The following is a 19,306-nucleotide window of genomic DNA, read 5'->3' as shown; positions in this document are numbered from 1 at the left end:
ATATAATGGTTAAATGGGTTTATGTCAGTTCTACTCATTTTTAATATTTCTGAGGAAAGTAATTGAATTTCAAATCATTTTATAAACTTTTTTGAATAGGGCTTGTTCATCAGGTAGGCTCATCTAAAACCTTATAGTGGTTAACATCTTTTTTTTTTTTGGTAACTTATTTGAAATGGTTTCGGTAGTTTACCTTTTAATGTAAGAACTAGCTAGCACTTGATAAATTGTGAGCAACTCCAGGACAGGTAGAATTATATATATCATATTCCTAGTACCTAATTTGTTACTAGCATATATTCAGTGTTTAATAAAATATAATTGTTTAAGTTTATGAATGCCTTCTTTGTGTTAGCCACTGTAGGAAATTAGGAAGATGAAAATGCCATAACCATTCTGTTACAGGTCTTATTTTAAAAATATTTTAGTGTCTTGTACAAATTTTTGGATTTATTAATAAATTTTAATGTAGCTGAAATTATTTCACAGATGCTGTCCTTTCTGTTTTAGAATTGTATGTAAATATTTTCCTGTTATTTAATGGTTGAATGTCCCATGGAGTCAATATAGTAGTGTAATTAATGCCCATTTTTCTCCAGTGAACAATTATATCCTTTTTATATGTTTATGTGTGGGTTCCCTCCACCAATGTCAATATTATAAAAGATATCTTTGTATGCCTTCTATCTTTTAAAAAGTGACATCCTTTGATAAATTTCTGGATTAATGTTTTAAAATAATATGAAACGTATTTTTGTCATCATTGATAGTGTTTTTTTCCTTTTGGGGAGGCTCATATTGTACTTTCATGTTATTTCTTGAATTAATTTGAAAGTTACAAAATTTTAATATGCATTTAATCATTGCCAGTCTTTAAATTTACCATATAAAGTTTGCCAGGATATATCATCACAGATTTTAAGGAATCTTTGTGTTCAAATAATAAACAATATAACATGGCTTCGAAAGTTTTTTTTCTTTTTAAGAAAGTAGTATATACATAAAACTACCAAGATGGGTGGAAAGAACATCAGTAGCCTGGATTCAAGTTCTACCTTGACGTTTCTAATTATAGGCTCTTAGGCAGGGCACTACCTTCTCTGACTGAACCTGAAAAGTTAGTACTGAACTCAGATTGTATATAAATAGCCTGAGATATTACATATTTAAATCACGTAACATTCATTTGATCAAAATTGAGTAAGACCTCTTACTCAGTAATATCCAGGATCCTTCAGTGGACTTTCTGTACCTTTTTGACATGTTTTCTTCCTATTTTCTCTTGTGTTCACTCTAGTCCAGCCATGGAAAACTCTCTGCTTTTATTCTAACGTGTCATGTGTGATTTTATTTTAGGACCTTAGTTCTGGCTTATTATTCTGCCTAGAACTCTTTTCTATGAGGTACCTGAATAGTTTACCCTCTTACCACTCCTTTAAGTTTTTGCTTAAGTCTTACTTCAGTGAGGCCTAGCTGACCACCATATTTAAAACTTTTAACTTTTAACTCCATAACATTCCCAAATTTCCTTAGACCCCCTCGCTCTTTCCCCTTTCTTTCATTTTTCTTCTCTTCTGACATAGCATTTGCGTTTTTAAATAATTATATACATAACTTACTACTATGTTTTGTTTATTGTCTGACTCCCTTGTCTGCAATATAGACTCCATGTCATACATATTTGTTTTGTATGTATTGATGTATCACAAGGACCAGGAAGCAAAGTCTTATATAGTAATTGCTGGGTCTTCCAGTAATATTTGTTGAATATTGGAAGCAATCAGTGCTTTCAGAGAAGTTCTTTGCATTTATAAGAAAATATATTCATACCTTAGTATATTAGTTTTGTATACAAATGGTATTATACAAATTATCTTCATATAATATGTTTTGGAGATTGCATTAGAATATAAGACTTGAAGACATTTTTTGTTCTTTTTTATTTATTTATTGCTTTAAAATTTTCACATTTTTTTTGTTTCATTGGATAGATATAAAATAATTTATTTCCTCAATCTATCAAGTGTTGAGTTTTTACCCAACTTGCAAGCAATCTGATTGGTCTGTCCGTATCCTGGAAGCAGGTAGACGACATAGGACTGCTTAGGACTTTATTATTCACAGTAATAGCAGTACAGAGTATTAGTATTTATTTCTGTCACTTCCATGAGCCCTGGTTCTCACAGGGCAGTACAAGGAGGACTGCTTCCCAACTTAATGTGGTGGAGTGTATTAATAGGAGAAGGAACCCTGAGTTTAAGGATCTCATCTTTACTAACAGTTGATAAGAATGTCCATACGTTTGCTATGAAGGGAAGCATTCTCTTTTCCAAAGCTCTTCACTATATAAACATCCAGAAAAAGGCAACCAGTATTTCTACCTGGAAGATGTGCAGAAACATGAGAGACCTATGGAGCATTATCTCCTGATACAGTTAACTTTTTTTTTTTTCCCCTGGTATTAGGGATTGAATTCAGCACTCAAAACACTGAGCCACATCTCCAGCCCTTTTTTTGTATTTATTTAGAGGCAGGATCTCACTGAGTTGCTTAGTGCCTAGCTAAGTTGCTGAGGCTGGCTTTAAACTCATGGTCCTCCTGTCTCAGCCTTCCGAGCCACTGGAATTACAGACCACAGTTCACTATTGATTGGCATTTAAATTGTGTCTAATCTTTTACTCTTATTAACATTGTTGCAAAGAACTATCTTTATATTTCATTTCTTACAAGTGGGATTGTGTGTGTATATGTATTTGTACAATATATTTCAAAAACTGGAATTGCTGGATCCAGAGGTATATACTTTAATTTTGACAAAGATTGCCAAATTGCCAGCCATTGGAATTGTACTTACTGAATTCCACTACTGATTTGAAAGTGCCTGTTTTCTCATTTGACACTAATACGACAGGGTAGCATCTATCTTCGTGATATCATTTTCATGAATTGATATTATTCAACTTAATCTCTTTTGTGTTTATCTGAAAATCACTTTTTTTTGAGTGCCCCTGAAAAAATAAGACTTGCTAATGTTTTTTGAGTCTAACTCAGTGTTACTCATTATCTCATTTTGTCTTTGTTAACAGATTGAGAACCTTAGATTCTATTGAAATTTTTATTGTTTATTGTTACATTAAGAATATAAAATTATTTTTTTAGAGCTATTCTGATATTATGTGTTTCACAGAATCCAGAGGAAGAGTGTCCACCAAGAGATGACTTCAGTGATGCAGACCAACTTAGAGTGGGTAATGATGGCATTTTCATGCTGGCATTTTTCAGTAAGTGATCTTTCCAGACTTTTTTTTTATAAAAATATTTGTTACCTGTATGTATGTATAACAGTGAAGAAAATAAATTATTATTAGCATGTATTTACCTCATTTGAAATACAAATAGTTCTAGAGAGGACTAGAGTGAATATAAGTCTAGAATTTATTAAACATTTATTGGATAATTACGCATTGCATTCATGATGCTAGATGTTGACTGCATAAAGATATATAAGCTAATTTAAACTAAAGAAGATTTTATAAGAGAAATGCATCTAAATGTTCATTCAGTGCTGTAGGAATGTATAGAATGAAACTGTAAAATATATTTTGGGGCAGAAGACTTCATTTGAGTGGTCTAAAGCCAAAATAAGGGTTGGAAAGGGGGATATTCTGGGTAGCCAGAACAATATCACTGGAGGCACAAAGGTATGAAATTAAGTTTTCTTTGGGGTAATGACGCATAATTAGAAGATTAGAAGAATAGTATTTTTTTTAACATCTTACAAAACTCCATGAGGGATGTTTGTTATTTCAGTTCCTGAGAATGGCATGTGGTAAAATAATTGACTAATTTTAATACCTTCAATAAACTGCTTTAATAGTTAAAACGAATAGTAGAAACCCAATATTCATTTAAGCAAATTTGTTAGACAATGATAGGCTTATTTTAACTACCTATTTAAATGATCGAGTTTTCATACCTTCTTAGAGAGAATGCTGATTAAATTCATTTTAGCTCGTAAGATTTATTTGGTGGTAAAACCAAGAAATAGTTTACTTATTTAAAGAGCCATGTTCAACTTAAAAAAAAAAAATTCTTCATGTGTTCAGTTACTTTTGAGTCTGGAAATTCACTTTAACCTTTTCCATTTTGAAATGATTTCTTGCTTCCCTTTCTTTATTTCATCTGCTAAGAAGAGACATTGGTGGTGGGAGAAGGGCAGGCAGCTATAACTTTTTCTTCAAATTTTCTAAATTATATTTAGTTTACTGGCTAATATATATGTGAAATTTAAATCACAAATTGATTCTAGTTGCAATTCTTAGATACAATGGAAAGAATATGGACTTTAGTTACAAATATCTGATGTTTTGTACTATTGATCTGGTGAACTTTAGGTTATTTATTTATTTAAATTTTTCTATTTTTTGTGGTGTTGGGGATTGAATCAGGGCTTTGTACATTCAAGATAAGCACTCTACCAACTGAGCTATATCCCCAGCCCTGAACTTTAGTTTTTAACTTAACTTTAGTTTTGGACTTTTAATTCACCCATACACTTTCATATTAATAACAAACTTTGTGTATATTTTGTTTACAAAATAGTAGCTTAAACATTAATTCGAAATCTTATAAAATCATTAAGTTTATTTTACTATTTGTGATATGAATACTTGTTTCTCAGGAATAAAAATATTATTATTTAACCATCTATTTTGAATCAGAGCTTGGTTCTTATTTATCTACTTCTGCATTTCTCTTAACCCTATATCATCTTCTTTTTATTTTTTTAAATTTAAAAATATTGCACTGATATAAATACTGTAAATATATGGTAACAAATACGTTGGGTGACTTTATTTTTGTTCAGCAATAGTAATTAATGTAAATACACATATATAGATTTAATATAAATAATCTGACTTTTACTAAATTTTTACTAAATCATTTTTCTATGGCTTGTTTTATTTTTTTGTGATATTTTGGATTAAACCTGGGGCCTGGTTTAAACCCTGCCCTGGTAGGCAAGTACTTTACCACAGAGCTACAACCTCAGCCCCCCACCCCACCTTTTTTAAAAATATGTATTTTTTAATTGTTGATGGACCTTTATTTTATTTATTATATATGGTTCCAAGAATTGAACCCCCCAGTGCTTCACAAATGCTAGTCAACTGCTCTACCACTGAGCCACAACCCCAGCCCCCAACCTCAGCCCTTTTTTAGTTTTGAGACATGAGTTGCCAAGACTCTATTTGAGTTTGTAATCCTTCTGCCTCAGCCTTCCTACAGCTTACATTTTTTAATACTTCTTATTCTATAAATATTGCACAAATGTTATAAGAGTGATTTTTTTTTTTTTTTTTTTTTTAATCTTCATTTCCTGATAAATTTTTTTCCTGGTAGACTAGGCCTAGAGCTTGCATTGATAAAAGCGTAGATTTATGTGTAATTACTACCATCTAGTGGTCATTCTTCAAATTGCAACTTGTTGTATTTTCCATGCTTAAACTAATAGCTACTGTTGGTAAAAAGATCTAGAAGTAGGTTTTTCTTTAATGGGTTTGTAATTTGAGCATTTCAGATTGTATTTGTACAAATAAAGTCAGTTAAAAATCAGTAAGAATATTTTAATTAAACCTTTTGTAAGATATATTCTTGCCTTATTTATTTTTGACATCTGTGTTTCAATCTCTTATCTCATATAACTAAAGAAGGTTTACACTTAAGGGCTGGGGTTGTGGCTCAGAAGTAGAATGTTTGCTTATCAGCATGTGTGAGGAACTGGGTTCGATTCTCAATACCACATACAAATTAATATAAATAAAGGTCTGTTGACAACTAAATATAAATATATATGTATATAAAAATAAAAAAGTAAACTTTACACTTAAACTTGGCAATGTAATTTCATGTTCTTGTTCAGAAAATGTAAAGGAAAAATGCATGTATTCCATGATAATGTTTTTGCTTCTTCATCCTTTTAAGTATTATTACAAGTGCTTCATATACATATCTAAACTGAATATCTCTGGTCTTATTTTTTTTTTTTAATTGAGAGAGAGAGAGAGAGAGAGAATTTTTTAGTATTTATTTTTCAGTTTTTGGTGGACACAACATCTTTATTTTATTTTTATGTGGTGCTGAGGATTGAACCCAGCGCCCCGCACTTGCCAGACCAACGCGCTACCGCTTGACCTACATCCCCACCCACTCTGGTCTTATTTTTAATAAAATTTTTTAAAGAATGAAATAAAATCCAGCTGATTGTCAGTTAAACTCAAGAAATTATAATTGACAGGTCAGTGGAAATGACCTTGAACTCTGTACTTTAACATATAATAGATTCTCTTTGGCTGTATTTACATAATTTTTCTTGTGGGTTCCGGTATGTGAGTATTAACATGATGTGCTGTAATTAATCACCTGAGTCATTCCAGTTTTAGATTTGAGGGAAACATAACTAAAGAAAAATTAAGTTATTTGTAACTTTAAAAAGAACTAAGAGTGTTTTGAAGTGTTAATTCTGACTTAAATGAAATTGTCTTCTAAAGTAGCTATATCATTTTATATTCTAACTTGCAGTAAAAGAGAGTTCCTGTTGCTTTATATCTTCACCAGCGATTAATATTGACTATTATTTTTTATTTTTAACTTTTGACACTCCAATATGTATGTAATATTATCTAATTAATTTGCATTTTTCTAATGATTATGATGTTGAGTATCTTTATTCTGTAAACTCTTTTGAGGACGGACATAACACAGAAGTGAAAAGTTACAGTTCTCAAAGGAGTTACATGGATACCACACACATTGGAAAAACAGCACTTTGGTGACTTGTTCTGTCAATGTAATGCTATAGTTTAATTTAGCTTTTAGATGAGGTTACATATTGTAAATGAATCCAGAAAAGGAACACCTAAGAATTATAACTATAAGAAGCCCATAAAATATTTGTGAAGTACTACGTTTTATTGTTTTACCTTTGAAAAAAGGCCAGTTTTGTTGGCTGATTGCTTATACTCAGTTTTTGGGTTGGAACTACATGAGTACTACATTGTGGTCTGTTTTTTAGCTGGTTAAAAATGGAGTTTTACCCACTGATAATAAGCTTTAAGGAATTGGTTCTTATTGACCTGATTCTTGTTGACCAGGAAACCAAATTTACTCATTTGTTCATGTATACATTTGCAAAAGGTAAATTACAGTCTACAAAGATGGTTCAGTTGGTAGAGAAATGTCATATTGTTAATATTATATATGTTAATTTGTTTTTAAATTATAATCTTTAAAAAACTGTTTCTGTTGCTTTTAGTGGCATTTATTTTCAACTGGCTTGGATTTTGCTTATCCTTCTGTATCACCAACACCATAGCTGGAAGGTATGGTGCTATCTGTGGATTTGGACTTTCATTGATCAAGTGGATCCTTATTGTCAGGGTGAGTATCTTGATAGCCTAAACCTCTACTATTTCTAAAATAAAAAGATATGAAATTTTCTGTATAGTTCATAAGTGCTCACTTTTTGCACATGAATTCAATAAATTAAAGGTTTCTACTTTTATATATAATTATTTTAGTGATCTCTTTAGTGTGAACATTTTATAAGTTTATATGAGAGGCTGCTAATTGTTAGTATAGGAGAACTTTGAAATCAGAAAAATTTAAGTTCACATCTCGTGTATTCTCACATTAAGTTAATTAATTGTTCTTCTAAGTATTAGTTTCTTTGAAATAGGTCAATAATATCTGCTTTAAAGAATTTTTATAAAGTATGATAAATAGAGTAGGTTGTTCATTTACTGCACAAATGTGTGTGCTTAGTAAGAGGTGGCTACTACTACTGTGGTATGAATTTGTGTTGTTTAGCAAATTATAATAAACTGAAATATCTTATCTCTTTTTTTTTTTCTGTAACATTCAGAGCTCAGAAGTAAAGGCCTATGAAATGGCTATAGGAACTCATCTTTTTTCCTTATATTCATTCTAAGTCTTATTTTTCTGCTGTTTCTTGAAATCACCATCTGCCTGCTTCTCATCCTTTATAAGATGGTTTTCAGAGAGAGAGTGAAACATCCTTTTTTTTTTTTTCTTCTCCATCACAACAACTTTCCTAGTCCCTGTAAAAATTAAATAGGCATTAGTACCATTAACACAATCATCCCCTGGCTCTTTACCTTTGCCTCTTGAAGTTTCCTTTTGGGCTTCTTTTTACAAATTTTTTTTTTTCCCCTAGATTTTAAAGGATAAGGTCTAGGAGACTGATCAAAGTGCTTTAGGTATTTAAGAGATGCTGACATTTAAGACCTATGATTCTTCTGAAAACATTAGAAGAATTTAACTTATTTGAGTAGAAACCAATATTTAAGTAAATGTGACTTATATAATTTATATATTTTAATTTACTAATTGTATAACAGAACTTAAAAGTATATGGGTAGCTTTTCAGAAAATTAAAATGATGAATAAATAAAGCCACTTTTGATTATTCTCCTAGGCCTTATCCTTTTCTCAACTTGCCTCAAGTTGATTAATTGCTAGTATCATGTGCATAAGGAAGAAGTTACCCATTATTTATAACCTATTCCTTTAGCATATTATAGCCTAATTCTCTCCTAGAATGAGAGTTGAAGAAGGGTTAGATGTTAAGAAAAGGGTCAAAGCTGGTTAATGTGATAAGATGGGGAACCTAAAACCGAAGCTTGGAGTTTCTCACAGTTTTGTGAGTATAATGCCAGTTATATATCTTAATTCATAAGATGTATACCAAATCAAGTTTAACTACCAGGACTCTTTAGTTTCCCTTTGAAGTATGTTTGCTTGAGTTAAGGCTAATAAATATTAAGCTGTTAGTGTTGAGAACTGATAGAAGAATTTTAAACAATCCTTTGTATAAAATAATAATAGCTACCATTCATTGACCATGGTCCAGGTATAATTTGATAACACCAAATTCTTTAACCCTATCTATATCTCTAATGCTGGTGATGATCCAGCAATTTTGTTGACGATGAAACTAAATACAAAAGAGTGATAATTTGCTCAAGGTCACACAGTTTATTCATGGATTAGAATTTACTTTGTTCTCAATTCAATGCCTGTCTTCCTAATTCTGTGCTGCCTTTGTTACAGTGTACTTTAACTTATTGAAATGCGTCAAGCAATAAATTCCTTTTGGAGTTTAGTGTAGAGAGGTTTTCTCCAAAAAGTTTGGTATTTCCCTTTATTAGATGATAAGTATTTGATAAATCATATTGTTGCCTTCTTTTTCATTTCTGATCTGCCATGAATCTCAGATTTTGTATGAATATATTTAGCCCAGAATTTTATTACTTCTGCCTAAGGCTTTTGATTTTTTTTGTTTATTTAACCATGCATGGGTTTTATTAAAAATAAGTTCTTTTGAAAGTGGGACATAACAAAATACTGGTGTTTTAGTATAATAGCATCAGACAAATTCTTAATGTTGATAAATTGGTTTTTAAAATTTGATTTCTGTAGCCTGTGGTTGGCCAGTCAACATGATTGATTTATTAACAGAAAAAAAAAAAAAAAAAACAACTTGGCCCAGCTCTATGATACCATCTCAGTATTCTAAAACATTTTATTTTTAAATTCAGTAATGAGTCTAAAGCTTCTCTATCCTTTTTACATAATGAGTCTTCCTCTTGACTTCAAGGTGAAGGTAATTATATTCTTAATTTTGGAGTAAATAACTCTATGCTAGATATTTTTGGATAGGAATGACTCTTTTCTTGATTTCCTGGTTGCATCTTGTTTGGGTACCATGTACAAAAAGTTAAAAATGTATTGTTTTGGTTCCTTATTTTTTTTTATAACCTCTAAAGTCTCTATGAGAACCTTTTATTTCTAATCATTAACACTTAATTAAAAAGCATACTGTAGTTCTATTTTATAAGCTGCAATCTTCCAGTTTTCAAGTTCTTTATTATATATTTTTTAAATGTTTGGGAATATGTGGGATTTGCATCTTTAATAGTACTTGAAATTTTTACTCTTTGGAATTTCTGACTCTAAGAATTAGTGTATAGTTTATTTATTAGTTGAAAGTGATTCCAGAGAAAATATTAGAAAACGTTTAAAAAGAGATAACCTTTAGTTGATCTGCTTCCCAAATAGCCATTTTATTTATTTATTTATTTATTTATAATACCTTTATTTTATTTATATATGGTGCTGAGGATTGAACCCAGGACTTCACACGTGCTACGCAAACGCTCTGCTACTCAGCCCATGACATTATTTATAATTCGTATTTTGGTTATTACCAAAACTATTGGATTTTTAAGATTTCATGCAAATCTCTAGAAAATAATTGAGCACAAATGTGCATTTAATTCAATAATAATAACCTGTAGAAATAATGTAATAAAACAAGTTAATTTTTAATAGTTTTAAGGTAGGTTATATGAAACACATTTAAAATATAATTTTTCAGGGCATTGTTGATGCTAAAATGATAGGGAAGGAATAAGGAAGAATTATCAGAAGTAACTCTGAAGAAAATTAGATCTATATTTTTAAACCTTTTAAAAGTATTGAAATATGGTAGCTAGAGTCTAATCAAGGAAAAGATACCTGTGTTCTGTACCATCAACCCTACCTTCCATCTGCCTGTTCATATTCCCACATATAAAACTATCTGCCATGGCCACCAATAGGAACTGTTGAAATGTCCCTTCAAGGTTCATTTAGCTGTTCTCAGCTCACTGTTGAGAACTGAATGCTACCCTATTTAGTTTGAAAATAAAAAGACTCCAATGAGTTGGGGGTCTTTATGTGCTTAGTATTTTGGGCAGTGACTAACAGTAGGGGGCATACAGAAGGTCAAAAGCTCTTTTTTAGAGGCCACCAGAACATCCCCATCTGATAAGATTAAACTAATGTAGCTTTTGGTGTTAATATCTAAAGCAGCTGGTTGCTGTAGTGTGTTTGGGATGGTAGTTGTGGCTTTGAGAGATTGTAAGAAAAGGACTGACATGTGAATGCTTTAATGAGAAAATACTTGAGTCAGATATATAGCATTTACTTTTTTTTTTGTAAGTAGTTCAACTGTTTTTTGTTAATAAAGTTAGTAACAGAAGTCTGTTTGCTTTTGCATAAGAGATTTTTTTCATGTAATTATCAATAAGTATTTTTTCATTATTTTTCTTTCTGTTTTTAAGGTAAATTATTTCAGGTGAATTATTCTGAATTTGAGTGTAATCTACAGTTTTGTAATTCAAGTATGCAAATATGACTAATATATTTATGTTCACTCTCTAGTTTTCTGATTATTTTACTGGATATTTCAATGGACAGTATTGGCTTTGGTGGATATTTCTTGTGCTTGGTAAGTTTATTATTAATGCACTTCAGTTAAACTAATTTTAGTTTAACTCTGATATTCTCTAACATTACAAGATGGAAATAAATTTTTAACAAACTTTTCTGCTGTATAATTCTCATTCAAATACTTAGCTTTTCAATTAATTTTATATGGAGGCTATCAATATGAAGAATGAGTGGTTTGAATAACTGAATTTTACACAAAATTTGAAAATCCCAACATGATTTAAAAAAATTGTCACCAGTATTTATCTTGCAAAATAAACATGCATAATTTATTTTAATGATATTAGGAAATTTGAGAGTGGGATAGTTTGGGTGTTTTATGCATTCTTTTATTTTTGGATCATGGAAACATGGTTTATGCTTTTGAAATGTGCCCTGCATTAATCATGAATCAGCCAGGCATACGGAAAAGTTTCAGCCTAATAATCACAGTATTTCTGTTGGGTTTTCTTCTTATAAGGCATGTCTTTTCATTAATATTGATCAGCTTTATGGATTTCAGTTTTACATGTATGATAACTAAGTTAATCTTAAAATTACATTATGCTTTTAATCCATAGTTCAAACTGGTATGAATAAGCTTTGTTTCTACCAAAAAAATAATTTTGCTAGAATGATAATAGCATTTCAGTAGGTGGCAGTCTTCTCTTTGAGTTTTTATTTAGCCATGCTATCAAATCTGTAGGATTTTTTTTTGGAAACAGACTTTTGGTGGTCAGTTTCTCTGATAATCAGTGGAATTATTTTATTGTCATGACTGTGTTGAGAAGTTAGACATGTGTGAGGGTTAAGTCAGTTTTACACTGTTTACTATATTCTGACTTCCTGAATTTTTTGTTCTTTATTATTTAACCATAATTGTTTATATGGACATTATTAAGATATTAAAGGAAATTTTAGGAGAATAACTGTGGGGCACAATAGAATACACAGAACAATTCCAGTTTCACATCAGAGCCATAATCTAGCATTTATTTAGGGAGTTTGGAAATTGAGTATTTCTTCTCCTTTTTTCCTCCAGTTTATTACAGATAAGCTTTTTTGTTAATGTGTTGATTACTGTTTTTTAGTTGGGGTACAAATTTATTTTTGGATTTTATGTTTTAAATTTACAGAAAACTTTTTCTCCTGGTGAGGAAAGTTGTATACACATATATTTTCTGTATTTGTTATTGTCACCTACCATTTTCTGATTATAAATTTATAAAATATATCTCTAAAAATTATATGCTAAAATATTTTAAAGACTTATAATAATACTGGCAGTGCTTTTATACTTATCTAACACTTTTCATCTGAAGCTTTGGACATTGTACAGGCATTGCTTTTTTAATTGTTAAAAATATCTTTGCTATAAATTAGTATTTATCAAAATACTGTTTTATAAAGGAGAAAAACTGAGGTAGAAATCTCATGTCTAATAATCCAAGAAATTACTAGAGTGACTGCCTCTCAAGCTTTCTTTCTTGACTCTTATTAATTTTTGTTATATATTAGTTTTTAATTATTACTTAAAGAACTTATAATTTAAAAATATACAGGGGCTGGGGATGTGGCTCAAGCGGTAGCGCCCCCGCCTGGCATGCGTGCGGCCCAGGTTTGATCCTCAGCACCACATACAAAACAAAGATATTGTGTCTGTCGAAAACTAAAAAATAAATATTAAAAAAAATTCTCTCCCTCCATCCCTCCCCCCCTTTAAAAAAAAAAATATATATATATATATATATATATATACATATAATAAATTTATCTTCAAATGTATATATTACAGATGATATGGACACTTGATATTGCTTGATAGTATTGTTTTTTCCCTACCGTTATTTAGCAACTAAATGCATAGGTTCTCCTTTGAATGCTTCATATAAAAACAACATGTCTTGGTTTACACAGTAGTTATATTAATTGATAAATTTGCTATAAAATTAGATTTCTCATTGAATGAGTTTAAGTGCAACAGGAAATTTTGCTGTTTAGAGAAATCACTTAGGTGTATTTTTTTATGTAATTCTGGATTGTCATAGCTGGATTTTCATTACTTCAGTTTTGATACATTAAAACTTACCAAACTGAAAGGATATAGATGGCAGAAAATTTCATTATCTTTCCTCATGGTGGAGTTATCATTAATGTAAAACATAATATAAAATAAATGGAACCCTGAAGATTAACTTCCCTGAACCAAAAGAGTCTTATTTATAATTGTCTATTTTATATTTATGAGGCCCCTTTATGCTTAATAACGTAATATATATGAATTATTTCAATCTTCCCAGGCCTGCTTCTTTTCTTCAGAGGATTTGTTAATTATCTAAAAGTCAGAAACATGTCTGAAAGTATGGCAGCAGCTCATAGAACAAGATATTTCTTCCTATTATAGAGGTAAGGAATATAAATATAGTGACCTTGTTATTTCTTTTCTATATTCACATTTACTAGATGCATATTAAATGCTTAACGTGTACTTATAATTTTTTACTCAAAGTTAGCATAGCTAATACATTTTATACTGTCAGCAGCTTAATGAAACTTTATAAGTTATAGACTTTTTAAGGTACCTTTGATTTTCAAAATTGAATTTCATGAATTTTAATTTTTAAATACATAATGAATAAACAAAAACTTCTTTAAACTTCTTTTTAAAGATTGTTCATAGATTGTGTTTGAAGTAACCACCAGCACAAAACTTGCATACCTGAAAAACAAAATCTGACACACTGAAGTGTTGGGCATTTTGCATAAAACAAAAGTGAAATCTACATGAATGTCTGGTTAATAAAAAAGACTAAATTTGAGATAAAAAATCAGTTTGTCATGCAGGCATTTTAACAATCTGGAATGATGAAAGTAGTTGTGTTATTGTTTTCTTAACACGTATCATTTTGTATTAAAATGAAGGCTTTCACGAATAAATGGGAGTATAAAACAATAAGCAGAGGCTGTCTTACTAGTTATCCAGTGTGTTTCTGGACACTGATATGTAGCCATAGCATTTATTTGTTGTACAGCCAGGAATATGTACATATATATATACCTTTTATCTTAATTCTCTATTTTGAAATCAAGTGCCAAAATAATTCGTATCTATAAATTCTTTAAACTTTTTTAAAAAGTATTTGAACTCATAAACAAAATATCTGCTGAAACATTTAATTTCTGATTGAAAGGACTATGAGGATAAAGTGTTTCAGGGTTGCTGTAACCAAGTAAACATTCTATATTTGAGGGTTCTGCTTCAGTTTATTTTTCCAGTCATGGATTGAAAAAGAAAAATTGCATCTATACTGAACATGTGCAGACTTTTTCCTCTTGTCATTATCCCCCAAACAACGTAGTACAACAACTATTTACATAGCATTTCAATTGTATTAGGTAGTATATGTAATCTAGAGATGATTGAAAGTTTATGGGAGGATGTGTGTAGGTTATATGCAAATACTGTGCCATTTTATGTAAGGTACTTAAGCAGCTAAGAAGTTTGGTATCCAAGGGGGGCCGGTCCTGGAACCAATCCCCTGTGGATATGAAGGGAGGATTTTAGTTTTATAATAAATGTATATTTTTAATTGTAGATGGACACAATACCTTTATTTTTAAATTTTTATGTGGTGTTGTGGATTGAACCCAGTGCCTCCCACGTGCTGGGCAATCATGCTATCTATCACTGAGCTACAGCCTCAGCCCTGTTTTTATTTTTTTAACTTTATTTGTTTGTTTGTTTATTTGTTTATTTATTTATGTGTTGCTGAGGATAGAACCCAGTGCCTCACACATACTAGGCAAGTCTTTTACCACTAAGCCACAATCACAGCTCCTGTTTTTTTTTTTTTAATTTAAAAATTTATGTGGTTTGTGATTTGGTTGCTTAACTTACATAGTTAAGCAACTTACATAGCATAACTTACATAGGTCATGCATAAGCATGTATACTTTTCTTATTTCTGCCAAAGACGATAATGTATTTCTGGATCATATTAAAGTATCACTTTAAGTGTTCCATTAAAGTTCCTGCATCACCTGCCCACAGAGGTGTTATATTTTCTTTTTAATTAGTAAAATGTTTTTGTAAACAAGGCATTGAGAATTTGTCAGTATTAAGATAAAAAGGCAAAGTTTACTAATCTGTTTTGTGAGTAGTGAAATTAGTCTTAAATATATTTTCTTGATGATGCCTATAGAAGAATTATACTTTAGAATATATTCTAAAATAGACTATGTTATCTTTATCCAAAGAACATTATATATTTGATATAATGCTGCTGTAAAATGAGTTTTTATTGTACTGTAATTTAGATAAAGTATAACTTAATACATTTTAAGACTAATTCTTTCTTTATCTCTAGACTGCATCAGCCCAACATTCCTTTCTAATACCAATGTGAAATTTTCAGATCATCTATAAACCTACAACTTTAATAGGATAGAAGACTACTGATAATAGAAGAAAAATTAGTGAAGAAAAGATGGAGCTTCAAAATTGAATGGCAGGGTGGTTTATGCTTAAAAGCCATTTCTGTTCATTCTTTAATTATTTATATTTCATTTGTTTTGCACACTTGCATTTGTGCCCATTTAAAGATTTGCATATCCTTGAAAGAAACCATAAAGTTGTAGTGTAAAGTCTACTCATATTTGGTTAATCAGTGTTTGATGAAATTGAAAGAGTTGAGTGATACACAGTCTTCCAGCATGTAAATGCCATTGACTTTTGACTTGACCATTAGTATAATAAAAATGAAATCATTAACCATGTCAAATGCTTTAGTTTTTGGCTCTTAGATTCATCTAGTAATTCTTCACATCAAAAACTTTGTTATATATAACGTTCATTAAATCCTGAAGAGCTGATTAAGAAAGGATTTGTTAAATTTTTGAACATATTTGAACATATTATTATTTAGAAAAATTCTTTCTGTAAATAATCATTCATAATTACTTTTTACATTTTTTTCTTAGAAATTATGTCTAGATATGTTTTCATTAATTTTAAATTAAGCAAACTAAACATATATAGAAATTTTGGGTGTTAAAGATAGAATTTGTTTTCTGGCAAGTCTTAAGAAAAGTGAGATTTACGAACTGTCCTTTATAAGAAAATAAAATGTTTAAGGTACATAAATAGTTTTAGGGATTTTCAAATGAGAAGCTTGTTTATTAGGATTACCCATCTTAGAGATTCTTGCAGGAACAGAGTGTAGCAAATATATAAATTTTAAGCCAATTTTAAAAATTAATTTTTCAAATAAGATATTCTCATTTACATTTGTCTTTTTTAAAGCCAATAAAAATATCTTTCAATATCACTGTAATAATCTTTCTTCAGATGTTTAATTTGTTAAGCTTAGTAAATAAAATCTTGTTTTATTAATAGCTCCTTGCTTTAAGATTACAGGTTTAATTTGTAAAAAAAAATATAACCGGAATTGAGATATGCAAAATACCTATTTTCAAATTATGGAAAATTATCTGTGGAATATAGAGTATGTGTGTGTGATGAGAGTGTGTAACTATTACTGCAACTGGAATCTGCTCTACATTCACAAGCTACTACATTTTGCACCTTGCAAATCATTTTATTTCTCATCTATTTTTCTTTTAAGTTAGTTATATCTTTGCTTTTGAATGCCAACATTAAAAAGGATGGGAATTATATTATCCTTAAACATAAAAATCATTTAATATAGCTATGTAAAATATAAAATTGATCACTTATTAGACACTGGCTATTACTAAAAGACACACCTGATTGGTCAGGGACATTTTCCATTTCCGGAAAAAAAATGCTTTATTAATCTCTTTTGTATTTCTCTGTATTTTCTAATTTTTTTTCATTGTCTTTGATAAATAAAACATACAGTTTTGTTTGCTAATTGAGCCTCCTACATTTTGTTTTCCCTCATTCATTTTATTCTGCTGCAATAGGCTTTTTTTGTTGATTAAAGTACCTGTGTTATACCTCTTAAAGTAAAACAATAGCATGAGGTAAACAAAATATTTAATTTAGTTGTCCAATTTGGAAATTAAAATTAGAAGGTACCAGTAACATATACAGATTCCCACTGGATTTCTTCATATCTTCTGTTCATTTCCCACAGACCTATACTTTGTTCTTTTAATAATTTTTAAATGAAATTAAACTTTGACATATGGTAGTTTTCAATTATCAGGAAGCTCAGCTATCAAACATCAATTTATTAAAATTTCATTTTATTTTTTCTGATATTTATATTTGTTTTCTGAAGTATCACTATTAATCCAGTATTAAAGCTTCACTTTTTGTTTGATTTCCCCTTCTAAATCTGTTAAGGTTCATGTATGCATGTTATATCTTCCTCTTTAATTGACATAATTCAGTGGTAGCCTTTAATTTCATCATCCAAGCAGAGGCATCAAAATATTCTTTTCCAAAACTTAATATTCCCTTCCAGATTTATTCAAATACTGCATACCTTCCTTCATTTCCTGTGAGCTTGAGCTTGAATAACTGTTGTGTTTGGGGAACACATGACCGCCTTTGCACTCTGCCTTAAAGATTGAAAATCAGTACTCTTATTAGAGTGTCTAAACATTTTTTGAATGCATATGAAATGTGGCTTGGAAGTTAATGCAAAAATGTTTAAAATTATTTCTATCATTTGATTAAGCTAGTAATGGCTAGGATAATCCATTTTTATGTAGTTATGCAATTAACGATTTTAAGGCAAAATACATTTTTCTATATAGTGTATTCAGGATACTTTAGAAATTTAAAATTAAAACAAATCCTATTTACACTGTTAAAATGAAAATATCTGTTACTAGAGAAAAATACTAATTTGCAGCCTTTTATTTTGAGCCTATAAAGTATATGTCATTTTAGACATGCCTTTGATTTTCATACATTTTAACCTGCTAAAATGATAATCACAATATTTTTAAACTTCTCATAACAGAAAAAGTGGAGTCCAGAATATCCAATTGGAGAAAAATTCAGGGTTTTTATTTATCTAATAGATTTTTTTCCAACTGTTTCAAAAAGCACAAAAGTATTTACAGTGAATCTGATACTGTACTTAAGTATGTTTTTTAAGTTTGCTCAGAACAATCCTGGTTATTCCCATTTTCTTGGCTTAAATAGTGCCTCCTCTTCTCTCAAAAGAGTCCTAATTTGGAGAAAAAATTATATGATCATCCTAAATATATTTGTTCACTGTACTGGGAAGTGACTACCTTAATTTACTATCCTTTGAGAGAAGGAACTGGGGTAGGGGCAGGAACCAGTTGTTAGAGTCTTTCTAGCCAGCCATTTCTTTGGCCTGTAAAAAAGCATAGTTTTTTGTTTTAAATAGAAGTTATTGTATTTGAATGACTTCAACTTATGGTAAATAGTGAACAGTGGCTTTTATGTTTTTTTTTTTAACTGCTGTTAAATGTTATTTTAATCATTTATTATTTAATTCAAGTAGTCATATGAAATATTAGTATATTATTTTTTAAAACCTCATTCTTGAAAAAGTTCAACTGTTGGTTGATAATGTGCCATTCATTATTATAGGAATGTCATTGCCCATATATAAACATGCTGGCATGTATTTTATTTGTTAATAAAGTTATATAGATGTGGAAATGTGAACCTGTGATGCATCCTTTTAAAAGCAATTTAAGATTTAAAATATACTATCACCACTGTGGTCTAACGTACATGACAAAACATTAAGATTTGAGATAAAAATGACTGTGGCATAGAATTAGATTAGAAGGTGCAACATCATTTAACTTTACAGTCATTTGTTAGGAGATAGATTGCAGTTTAATTTTAGTAAATGCAAAAAGAAAAATCAATTTTTTTACCTTTGTTTATTTATTTTTATATGGTGCTGAGGATCAAACTCAGTACCTCATACGTGTGAGGCAAGCGCTCTGCCACTGAGCCACAATCCCAGCCCAAAAAATCAACTTTTTGACAATT

At 30.0% G+C, this 19,306-nt stretch overlaps 1 protein-coding gene across 1 annotated transcript in view; it reads left to right on the top strand.

The window, feature by feature from the left end:
- The window catches only part of NDFIP2 (Nedd4 family interacting protein 2), a 58,364-nt gene extending 39,398 nt beyond the window's left edge, over positions 1 to 18,966 (top strand). Inside the window, exons 4-8 of the mRNA XM_081301818.1 lie at positions 3,188 to 3,281; positions 7,316 to 7,440; positions 11,287 to 11,353; positions 13,635 to 13,740; positions 15,702 to 18,966. Of these exons, the coding sequence (XP_081157944.1) occupies positions 3,188 to 3,281; positions 7,316 to 7,440; positions 11,287 to 11,353; positions 13,635 to 13,738 (390 nt within the window). The 3' untranslated portion in view covers positions 13,739 to 13,740; positions 15,702 to 18,966. The remainder of the gene's footprint in view (positions 1 to 3,187; positions 3,282 to 7,315; positions 7,441 to 11,286; positions 11,354 to 13,634; positions 13,741 to 15,701) is intronic.
- The last annotated feature ends 340 nt before the right edge of the window (positions 18,967 to 19,306 follow it).

Source organism: Spermophilus citellus (genome assembly GCF_964194105.1).
Source record: "Spermophilus citellus genome assembly, chromosome: 1".
Classification (NCBI taxonomy): domain Eukaryota; kingdom Metazoa; phylum Chordata; class Mammalia; order Rodentia; family Sciuridae; genus Spermophilus; species Spermophilus citellus.
This window is presented reverse-complemented; position numbering and strand designations above follow the sequence as displayed.